Source organism: Aaosphaeria arxii (genome assembly GCF_010015735.1).
Source record: "Aaosphaeria arxii CBS 175.79 unplaced genomic scaffold BU24scaffold_4, whole genome shotgun sequence".
Lineage (NCBI taxonomy): Eukaryota > Fungi > Ascomycota > Dothideomycetes > Pleosporales > Aaosphaeria > Aaosphaeria arxii.
This window is the reverse complement of record NW_022983477.1, coordinates 4,343,651-4,355,114: the sequence shown is the minus strand read 5'-3', so window position 1 is coordinate 4,355,114 and position 11,464 is coordinate 4,343,651. Positions and strand designations below refer to the sequence as shown.

Sequence of the window (11,464 nt, the reverse complement as noted above, 5' to 3'; positions counted from 1 at the left end):
ATTGCTCGGTATGCTCCTCTCCTATTTCCTTGACGGCTTGGATCTGTCCGTCCCGTCGTTCTTGTCTTTGCGTGGCTCGGCGTCGCTCTATGATCTTGTCTCCTCTCTCCCGCATGCTGTCTATGGGGGCATTTGGTTGGGCCGTGTGTTTGGTTGGTCGGCCTCTACCCCGTCTGCCCTTTGGAGTGGTCGCCGCTGCCCATATCGAGGCCAGTGTTTCTCGGATTTGTGCTGTGACTGGGTGGTGAGCTGTCTTGACAGCTCGTTGCATGGCTATTGTTTGAAGGTATATGTCTATTGGTGGCGTGCCGCTTTCCTTTTCGATGGCAGCGATGGGGGTTCGTTTATACGCCCCCAGCACCTTCCTGAGGCATTTGTTCTGGGTCGTCGTGAGAGGTTTGGTCTTTGATTCTGCTATGCTTTCTCCTTTGTCGTTTACGGCCCATATCTGGGCACCATATGTCATTGTGGGCCTGGCCACTGCGAGGTATAGCAGCCTGGATTTGCGTACTGATGGGCCCCATGTCGACGCTGTGATCCTCGCCAGTGATTTGAATGCGGCCTAAGCTAATAATAAATAAATCTCTATCATATTATCGTCAATGCTACATTAAACTCATATGCACTTCTACAGTGTCATGTTAGATCATATACCTAGCGCATTGTTGTTTCTGAGCATCTGAAGTGTGAGTGTTCACTGTTGTGGTTACCCCACCTTCCAGCTATTCGTACCTTCCCTCCAAACATATGGATGATCACCATTCAATATTCAGCCTTCCTTCCCCTCCTCGTCTCTTCCCCTCTCCCTCTCCTACACTTCTCGTTACTCGAGTCTGGCCATCGTCCACCTCCACTTATGACATACCTCTGTCTCATCGCACCCATTGCACCCATCGCAGTGGTCAATTAGCTACCGGGTAAGGTAGGCGTATGCCCATCTACCGAAATCCACACCCTGAATGCTGACACTGCAGGTCACTCACGCGCTCGTCTACTCGCCAATCACCCTGGATGAACCAGCATCCTCCACAGGTGGGCATCGACTGGCAATCGATGCATGTACAAACATATATACGAGGTCGGCAATTTCAGCCTCACCGATCATACTCCCGAGCCAAGTCATCGTCATCCTACGCCGCTCTCGCACATCTCTCAGCCCACCTCGGCGCTTGTCGCCCATTCATTCCCAATTGCAATATCTATGGTAATATATTGCCGTTACTTACAAGAATGTTCGTACATACATGCGAGTAATACGGAGTAAGATGTAGCTCAACAGTGCAGATCTTGCATCTCTACCAGCTCCCCCACAACGCTCGTCGGACTACACTCCCTACAATATCCCCCAGCATCAATACAGCCTCTTTCCAAAGCAGACACGTCACAACTGACACCTCTTCGTCCGACCGCTTCAATCCCTCCCCTTGTCTTTCCCCCTGGCCCTGTTCCTCCACTACTGCCCCCATCTTATCCTCCCTCCACTTGGTAGATGATACTTTCAACTCCCTCCCCTGCTCCTGACTGTCGCTGACCATAATTGCTATCCATCATTCGTTAGATACGCGCAGATTGTCTCGGATCCTCGAACCACCGACCTCTACGCCTCCGATCTCTCCGGACCTGTGCCAACTCTGTTTTCCCCAGCCATGTTGGTTGATACAATCCATGAGATTCCATGAATATGGATATTGGAACCCTCTTTGACTTTAGGATACCTTTCCTCGATTGGGTGGGTTCCTGACGATAGATTTACTCTGATTCAATATGTTGCAAGCTTCTTGTTTGGGATAGCAGTGCATAGTCTGCCGCTTCCATAAATCGCATATTGATGATGCTCGCTCAACAGCTAGAAAGGTTACAGCAGCCGCATGCTCGAGGAAAGGAGGTGAGCAATATGACCGATCGTTGTGTTACCTAACATGCGTGATCAAGCCCATGTCAATGGCACTTCACCTTGCAATCGCTCACCTCATACAGTCACATATGATGCATTTAATCTTGAACATAGGATAATTATATCGGTTTTCCATTTTTATTGTTTATCTACCCTAGGTCAGGCCTCCAGAGTCCGTTGCATACTAATGTGAAACATTCCACACCACCATTCTAGACGTTGAGACCTTTGCGGGTGATACTCTCCCATTTCTGATGCAGGATTGTTGTAGCATACTGATCAATTAGATGCAACAGTCGCTTCAGTAGGGCCTAGAATTGTCTAGCGGCGCCAGAGTCGTGTCCAGGCCCTAGCCCTGCCATTTTCCATCGTGTGATTTGGATTCTGATGGTCGATGACCTCCACATCTGGCATTTCGTCGACTTCGTCTCCAGACTGCGTTTCCATCTCCCGAAGCGCTTCTTCGAACGCCAACGACTGTCTCCGCCAGGGTAGAGGACTGGGAGGTCGGGCAACCGCATCACCGTCATCACTCAGAAACTCGGTAGACTCGGGGGTAGATGATTCCGCAACGGCTGCTTCTGGACTGGAGGCATCACTACCAGCGGTATCAGCAATCGGAGATGCAGTGTTCTCCATGCTTGGCTGTTTTGCCTCTTCATTCGTGCCCTGCATTGGCTGCTCGATTGGGTACTCGACTGGCTCCTCGTCGACTGGCTCCTCGTCGACTGGCTCCTCGTCGACTGGCTGCTCGTCAACTAGCTGCTCGTTGACTGGATCCTCGTCGATTAGCTGCTCCTCAACCGGCTGTTCCTCAACCGGCTGTTCCTCAACCGACTGTTCCTCAACCGACTGTTCCTCGACCAGCTGTCCCTCGACCAGCTGTTCCTCAACCGGCTGCTCGTCAATTAGCTGCTCTCTAACTGGCTGCCCGTCGACTGGCTGCTCTTTAACTAGCTGTTCCTCGACTAGCTGCTCGTCGACTGGCTCCTCGTCGATTGGCTGCTCTTCGACCGGCTGTTCCTCCATTGACTGCTCGATTTGCTGCTCCTCAACTGACCGTTCCTCAATTGGCTGACTCCCCATCTCTTCCTCTACGATCTCCTTCCTACCGTCGATGTCCATCTCCTCAATCACATCTTGATCTGCATACACCTTTATTTCATGCTGTCCAGCCATCTCATTCTGATCTTTGATCCAGTCAATAACATGCGACTTGTTCTCTATCTTGACCGTCTGATGCACCTTGGTCTTTTGCGCAAGTTGCCTTTCCTCAATTTGCTCGAGAGCCTCAAGGTAGGTCGCCTTAAGATCCATACAACTCATCTCTGGGAACGGGAACCTGCCATGCTGTGGAGTCATGAGATCGCACAGAGCCATTCGCTCACAGTCAAATCTCCGAAAGACTGCCCGTGCAGCATTGATGTCTTTGGCATGTCGCAGTTCTTCCTGGCATCGAGCAATGAGATGCTTGACTCGCCTTTCGAGGGCATTGTTTGTCGCCTTTGGATCCACATTAGGCAGCATACTCTTTGGCTCTACACCTTGTGGGGCGGCTTGCAGAGTGGCCTCGGCATTGGAAAGCTTACGCAGGCACGCGAGTTGCAACTGTTTAGTCTGTTCCATCTCCTTTTCCGCCTCCAAATAGAGGCATTCTTGTGACTTCATGACCTCATTGATGAGGTTGTTGGACATCTTAAGTACTTGATGCGACAGTTCCCATTCTGCAGCTTGATGGTCGGGGTGGCACTTCGTCATCTTTGCATCAATAGCTTTCCCCTCGTCCTTGAGCTCTTGAAGCAGCTCCCTAATGCTACCAGCCTCTTCTATTGTTGTGGTGGAGAGTCCGGTTCTAAAGTCTCGAATGCGCTTCAACTTCAGCTGAAGCAGAGCGTAGTTTTCGGTAGAAGAATATGCGACCGTTCGAGTCGCAATCTCTTCCATTTCCACCTCCTGAAGACGCTCAGCCTTGGCCCAGGTCCTGCTCTGCTTCACCAGTACATCGTGGACGTTTGTATAGGATTCGTTGTACTCCTCGACAAGTTTTCGATACTGTTGACGCGCTTCTTGCACACGCCCTGGTTCGTTGAAGCGAGGAACAGGAAGGCCTGTCCTCGCCTCGACAGCTTGACAGAAGATATGCGCATCGGCCTGTTGAATCTGAGAAACCGTATCAACCTTGACAAGATCGTACTTAGCACTGGAGTAGAGTTCGATGAGTCGTTGAAGAATCGACAAAGTGGCATCGTAGAGGACAGCATTATCCTCTCCACCGACTGAGTCCTTAGCCGCTTCGGTAATCTTGTCATCACACCTGCCGGGTCCAACTTCCTTAGCCGCAGACTCTCTCTCGTTTCGCTCGCGAGCGTAATACTTGACCCAAACCTGGCGGTACACGGCCCGAAACTTCTGGATCTCGGCATTGACGGCGGATTTCATCTTCTGTTGGGCGACCTGGTGCTCTGGTTTGCAGGGAGTCAGTTCAAGACGCTGCTTGGCAAGTGCAACGACGAAATCGTTGTTGGTTAACCTGGCCTCATGGCTACTCCCGACGATGACTACGTAGCGAGTGTAGTAGCGCGCGAGTGCCAGTTCCTTCTGGAGACTTTCGTACTGCTTTGTGGAAGTGAATGGAATAGCCACATGGGCCTCGGCTGGAGCATCGCCGTATAGCTCAGCGGAAGCGTCAGATTGAGATTCAAAATGAACTTCAGCAGGATCCTCATTAGGACCATCAGATGCCGCAGCGTCAGATTCAGTGAGGGAGATAGTGACAGAGACCGTGGCGCATACAGAGAGAGCCTCGGCAGGAACCCCATCAGAGGATTCAGAAGGCGCACCGGCGACAAGATCAGTGGAACTCTCTGCGTGAGATCCAGAAGGAATCACAGCAGGAACCCCAGCAAGACCTTCAGTAGAAGCTTCAGATACCACAGTGGAAGATTCAGCGGAAGATTGAGTAGGGGCTTCAGCTAGATCCTTCACTGTATCCTTTGCAAGAACCTCAGCAGAAGCTCCCAGGCGGGCATCGGCGGAAGATTCAGCAACAACGCTGTCCGAAGATTCAGCAGAAACGCTATCCGAAGATTCAGCAACAACGCTGTCAGAAGATTCAGCAGAATCGCTATCGGAAGATTCAGTAGAATCGCTGTCGGAAGATTCAGTAGAATCGCTGTCGGAAGATTCAGAGGGGTCATAGTCAGGAGATCCGGTGGAAAAGGTCGCAGGAGCTTCAGAGGGCGCATAGGCAGTGGATCCAACGAAAGAGTCAGAATGATCATCAGCGGGGGATTGAGCAGAACCCCCGACAGGAGAAGTTCCAGAGGGAGGAGCCCCAGTGTTGCGAGATGTATCTTCGTTTAAGGCGTCGATTAGGGTTTGCATGCTATACATGTTATTGACATCCTCAGTATCATCAAGATCCTCTTCGTCGAGTACGTCGTTATCGAGATCCTTGTCAAGCTCCCCGTGGTCGGTCTGATCGTCATCGAGGTCCTCGTCGTCGAGGTCCTCGTCATCGGAACTCGAAAGATCAGGAGCAGACTCATATTGATACTGACCATAAGCGGGTTGTCTGGTAAGGTCACCCGAACGCAGTGGATTGCGTGATGGCCGACTGGGGTCCCGAACGGGTGACGGCTTGTCAGACATGATCAAGATGTCGTGATGTTTCGATTTGCAAGAGGTCGTATTGATAACGAATGGTTGTATTGGAGAAAGGGTGTGATTGCAGGGCCTCGAAATGTTGTAGGTTGACAATTCGAAAGGGTGAGTTGTGTATGAGAAAGAGAAGGGAAGGAGAGGTCCAAGATAGGTGGAAACGGCAGTGTCCCTTTGTACCTCCAGCACAGAGGGATGGTACGAGCTCGGACAGAGTCGCCGGGGAAAAGGCGCAAAGGCAAATAGTGAAGTGAATTTGCTTCGCGTTACCACACAAGAACGCGTATGGCCGAGACGTGTGGCATCAATCACCGCTTCACGTTGTCACGGGAGACCGCCGCGCCCGCCTGCCAAACACTACACAATACGACACTGTCAATACGCGTTTCGACATTCACCCCCAGTCTTGTGTGTAACCAGAAGGGTAGCTGAAACGGTTGACTCATGTATGGCAACGACTGTCCAACCACGTCTCGTCATGAGAGTGATTATTTGTCCCGAGGGAGTGGATGAATGTCTAAGTCGCTCGCTCGGACGGTGAATATAGTGTGTGCGAATAGACGTGAAGTTTGCTGCCATCGACCAGGCGGTACTGTCGGCAGCCTCCGAATATCGATGGTCACGTGGTGGCGGCTCCCTAAGGATGTAGATTTACTGCTTCTCCCTTCCCGTTGATACGCGATAGCCGGCCTGCATTCTGCACCCAATCCTCAGTTCCACAAATCTGCCGATAACGAAGCCATCGCCAATGTCAACCCGTATCCCGTTCGAGAGCCACACCCATCTCCAGACCTACGATGATACTGAACAAAATAAACCCTCCTCCTCAAAGACCCAAACCCAGACCGGGACCCCCATCCGCCAGTATTCCAGCATCCCTCTTGAATCTCTGCAACCACTCCTCGTTGTCCGCGGCACTCGTGTTCCACGGATCGTCATCGCCGTACAGTATCAATCGCGCTTGGCTCTGTATCTCTTCATCTGTTGGGATGTGCGGAAGTATTGGTGGGTTTGAAGAAGACGGCGACGTAGAAGGAGGGGACGTCATCATGGAAGTGGTCCAGTTTAGGAGGGCGAGGACGAAGTGGCGGTAGAAGTTTGGGATGTGGATGTTTTGTGTTGCTGGTGGTGGTACGGTCGATGATGGTGATGAAAGGGGTGGGAGGTTCGATTGAGCATGAAGGGGAAGAGGATGGATAGGGGTGACAGTTATGGGTGCGAGGAGTGAGGTATCGAGGCCGATGCGTTGGCGGAACGAAGAGAGCCAGTCTGTGTTCGAGAAGATGAGTTTGACGAGCCAGTTTGCGAAGGTGTCGGATGGCGTTGGAGACATGAGTTCGAGGCGTTCGATGATGCGGAGGGCAGCTTCTTGAAGCTGTCTGTCTGGGATGATGGCGATGGCATCAGTGGTGCCCAATGTGGTTCCACCCCGGACGAAGAGGGCGAGTTCGGCTTCGAGTGGGCAGGCATCAAAGAGGGGTCTGTCGAGATTTTTACCACTGAAGGTTGCGGGTATGAGATGCGATTCCGGTTCGAGGTCCACGGGACTGAAGTTTGCTTGTGCTGCTATCATTTCTGCGTTCGAGGCGAATATAAGGTCACGTAACCATGAAGGGGGAGATGGTGAGAAGCTGGAATCCGACCACGGCTCGACTGCGAGTATGACTCGACGTGCTTCCAATTGCAATTCGTCGTTCGATGGCATGTTGCCCGTCTGTTCGAAATGATTCCGCATGTAGGAATCCAGCTCTGACTTCAGGAGTTCGTAAGTACTATTAGGAGCACAGTACGGTGCATGAGTACCCGCCGTGAAGGGTGCCGGAGTGCTTCGCTCCGTATCGATGAGGTAAGGTGGTATCGCATTCTCAACCAGCTTCTGAATATCTGGCGGGAATCCCCAATCTCCGGTCCAGTCTCCCATCGTCTTGCCGCACTTAAAGTGGTCGGCTAGGTGGTCGACACGGTCCGTCCATGTGTGCAGCGCGGCGTTGCAAAATCCGCACCGGGACGGGATGTCTGGAGTAGGTGCTTTCCATGACGCCATTGCGGACTCGTTGAAGGGGACATTGTGGACTAAGATGAGGTGCTGCTTGATGTGGTCTTTGCGACTGAACATACGTTCTTCCGGTGCACGGGCGTGGCATATGTTGTAATTATGAGACTCGATGTGAGCGTCATTTGGCTCAGCCTGGCCACAGAAGACGCAGAGCTGCGATGGGGGTTGTACAAGGCTCACGGTTCGGGGCCCTTGAGGCGAGCAGAGCCACCGTTCAATGGGAAGGTGAAGAGTCTTTTCGTGCCTTTGCCAGTCGTACTTCGTCTTGAACGTCTGTGTGCAGAATGTACATTGATACTGCATCCAAGCTTTTGACATGGGCCTCTTCCCAGTCTGCCGGGGTTTTCGAACACGTCTTCTATGCGTCATCGATGCACCAATGTGTGATCGTTGAGACGATGTGTGAGAGTGAACCGAACTATCTGAAGCGCGACTCGAGCGAGACGTAACTCCGCTACTTGCCGACGATCTTGCCGATGATCTGGAGTACTGTCTTTGGGAAGACAAATTCCACAGCTCACGGTAGCTCCCGAGACTGGAACCTTCCTGGGAGTGGTCATCCGGCGGGCTCGATGCAACTGCCCGGGCGATGTCAGAAGCTGAAGCCGGCTCATTCTCTGGTGGTGATTCGACCCATCTTTCCAGGGGATTCAGCGATTGCGAATCAGACCTGAACGCAGGCGTGCCAGGTCTCGGAATCGGAATCTCCATTTGCTGTACAGTCTCTTGCCTATCCAGAGAGAATGAGGGTACTTTATTTGCGGTCCCTCGACGCCGAGCGTTGGCGAACCAATTCACTATTTGTCCCTTGTTCAGGCCGGTTTGGTACTGAAGCATGTCCATATCGGCGTCTGTGGGATACGGATGGTGTTTATTTGCGGCTATCCACCTCTTGAGAAGATTAACCACCTCTTTTGAGAATCTGCCGCCGATTTTGGGTTGGATGCCAGATGCTCCCAGGGGCGTGGGGAGGTCTGTTATGGGGCTCTCCAGGAATGAGGCCGGATCTTGGCCGACGTTGACATTGTTTTGCTCATTATTATTATCATTGTTTATTGGGACTGGGGTGGGAAAGGACGATGGAGGTCCCTGTCCCACCGAAAATACGTCCGATATGCCGACGACGCCAGCGTGTTGATCTGTCACGTCTGCAGAGGTGTTGTTGATGAAGTACAATGAAGGGTCATATATCTGTTGGTCAAGGTAAGGCAGATGCTGATTGTTCATCCTTTTTACACTTGATGCAATTGGCTGTGGAGCAGAATACGAAATTGATGGGCGGCGGAAAGCCTCGTATCGGGAAAGTATCCATGCATACACATCATGCAAGTGTTACTGTTTTTTCTCGGCGAGCAAGGCGTGCTTGGCGGGGGGGACTACGACGGAATAGGAAAAGGGTGCGTGGTGGTCACGCCCTAGGGAGTGCTATCTAGAGTCTATTCATTGAACGACAATAATAAGATTTGTTCTTGTATGATTTCAAACTCAATGGAAACTTCTTGCTTGGTATAGTACTGGGGTAAGACGTCTAAAGCATATCTCAATTTTGTTTCAATCGAACGCGAAGATCAACTCTGAAAGGGAAAACCCCAATGATCAATTTACTCTCCATCCAGACACTTCCAATTGGAAAGAAAATTAGATATCATCTACCCGATAGGAAAGTAGCAATCTGCTTTGGATTAAAACGTTGATAAATCCTATTCTAGATCCTTCCAGGCACCATCCCGCGGCTCAAAAGTGAGATACGGCCCGTCATGACTAGAGATGAATTGATCATAGAGTTGAAACTCATCGACTCGATCCCGACCGACTGTACTCCCAATGCTTCCTCCCCCAATCTTATCGAGCTTGGGGTCCTGGCTACGGCTGAAGTCAAAATACCATACAGACTTGGCCAAGACAAGACTGGCTTCCATGAAAGCCATCACCTTTCCAGGACACGAACGCGATCCGACCCCGAAAGGTGCAAAAGCCCCCTGCATCCTTCTCATCTCATCCCCGTTGTCCCGGTTCTCTGGCAGCCAGCGTTCAGGCTTGAACGAGAATGGGTCCGGAAAGTAGTGCTCGTTGTGGTGGATTGTGTAAGTGTTGACACCAACCCAGGTTCCGGCCGGCACTACATGTCCATCGATTATGATACTTGCATCCTTGCCGTACTCACTAACGGGGAGCTCTCTCCACAGTGTACCACATAGGGGAGGCGAGACCCGCATCGTTTCGTCGAGAACGGCACGGAGATATGTGCAGCTGGACAGTAAAGTGCCGGAGCGAATGTCTGTCCCTGAAGACCATTTGCTGCGGATCTCCGATGTAAGCCTTGAGTAACACTCTGGATTACGTGAGAGATAGAAGAAGGCGGCTGTCAATGTGGTGGCTGTTGTGTCTCCCCCTATCCCCCGAATCAGCAATTTGGCCGACAGGCTTTAAGAGATCATGGGGGCGATCTCATACCAGCTGGGAAGAAGAATGTGGCCTCTGACCATAGCTCACTCATGCGAATCTTTGTGCCTGTTTCTGGATCCTTCGCATCTACAACATACGAGAAAAGGTCTTCTTTTGCGTCCTTCCCCTCAGCAAGTCTTTCTTTAATGAGTCTTTTTAACAGAAAGAAGTACTTCATCCGCAGTTTATACAGGGCAGGAAGTAGAAACTCGATACCCAGCCACCGTAGACTCGGTGCTTGGATATACACATTATTGCGATAACTTCCCCCCTCCATGCCCTTCACCACAAACACATGCTCCTCTTCAGTCTGCAGCTTGAGGTCGTAGCCGAACCCAAACTTGCCGATGATCTCAAGCCCTAATCGTTTGAATCGCTCGGACATGTTTACGGCCTGTTTCTTGTGATGTGACCGTAATAGAAGCGCTAGGAACCGGTCAACGTGGGTTAAGAGAACAGGCTCGAAGCGGCGCATCTTTTGCTCTGAGAGAGCTTTGCTTATGATCCGACGTTTTATGCGATGGAGGTCTTTGTCAAGGCAGTTGAAGATGCTGTAAGTGTCGGACTTGATTTGAGTGCAGAGGTACGAGCGGACTTTATTTATTTTCTCGCTTTGGTAGATATCTGTAGTCTCTATCAGTGGATGGAAACTTTGTACGGGTTGTGATTTAAGATACCGTGGAGGGCTTGGTGAGAGTTGAACACGAGTTTGTTCGGCCCTTGTCTAATAACAGTTCCTATTCCTAGTCAGTACTATACATAACACAGAATTCTAGAACGTATGGAGACTTACCATATTTTTGGTGGTTAGAGTAAGTAACGAGATGCTGGCGTTTGAGTGCTGCAAAGAACCCCACATACCAGTCGGTCGTTGCAGCGATGATGGGTCCAGGATATTTGCTAAGTGGATGAAGAGTAAGTCTATAACCGCAGACGAGGGCGAACTGATACTAGTGAGCAGTGTTATCGGGCGCTGTATGTCATTTCTTTACCTGTAGAACGATAGCGATCAACGCGTATTTGATAACGATACATATGGCCTCAAAAGTGGTCCAGGCCATCTTTTTGCGCTCTTGATGCACAAGTTTTCGATTTCGATGTATCACGAAGACGATGAAAAAGGGAAAGGGGAGTACAAGCAATACAATCTCACAGAAACCGGAAGTGCTGAGACCAAGGCAGCATTGCCCAAATTGAGAAACCACGCCCGAGTACGAAGAACCTTCGCCTCCAACCCAACAACCATTTGAATCTACTTTCCCCGTGCCCCATGGTCCTCGAAGGATAATACCATGGTATTCAATGCTTACTAGGGTAGGAGCACACTGGCGGCTATTGCGGCGCGGTTGATTATCAAGACGATGGCCCATTACCTGCGCTTACATGCATGTGGCGTAGCTATTTTTGAC

At 51.0% G+C, this 11,464-nt stretch overlaps 4 protein-coding genes across 4 annotated transcripts; all 4 read right to left on the bottom strand.

Moving 5' to 3' along the window:
* Positions 1-243: 243 nt before the first annotated feature.
* On the bottom strand, positions 244-543 carry BU24DRAFT_423125 (uncharacterized protein; the record flags this gene model as incomplete). Its single annotated transcript, XM_033528159.1, has 1 exon — positions 244-543. A coding segment is annotated over exon 1 (156 nt), but the record flags the coding sequence as incomplete, so codon positions are not given.
* Positions 544-2,215: 1,672 nt separating this feature from the next.
* Positions 2,216-5,545, bottom strand: BU24DRAFT_451231 (uncharacterized protein; the record flags this gene model as incomplete). Its single annotated transcript, XM_033531087.1, has 1 exon — positions 2,216-5,545. The coding sequence occupies one exon, from the start codon at positions 5,543-5,545 to the stop codon at positions 2,216-2,218; it is 3,330 nt and encodes a 1,109-aa protein (XP_033385110.1).
* An 871-nt stretch (positions 5,546-6,416) lies between these two features.
* On the bottom strand, positions 6,417-8,552 carry BU24DRAFT_327014 (uncharacterized protein; the record flags this gene model as incomplete). Its single annotated transcript, XM_033522994.1, has 1 exon — positions 6,417-8,552. A coding segment is annotated over one exon (2,136 nt), but the record flags the coding sequence as incomplete, so codon positions are not given.
* Positions 8,553-9,310: 758 nt separating this feature from the next.
* BU24DRAFT_392140 (cytochrome P450) lies at positions 9,311-11,147 on the bottom strand (the record flags this gene model as incomplete). Its single annotated transcript, XM_033525143.1, has 5 exons — positions 11,048-11,147; positions 10,849-10,999; positions 10,733-10,792; positions 10,065-10,679; positions 9,311-10,002 (listed from the first exon to the last, which is right to left on the bottom strand). The coding sequence occupies exons 1-5, from the start codon at positions 11,114-11,116 to the stop codon at positions 9,311-9,313; spliced, it is 1,587 nt and encodes a 528-aa protein (XP_033385108.1). The 5' UTR covers positions 11,117-11,147.
* Positions 11,148-11,464: the final 317 nt, after the last annotated feature.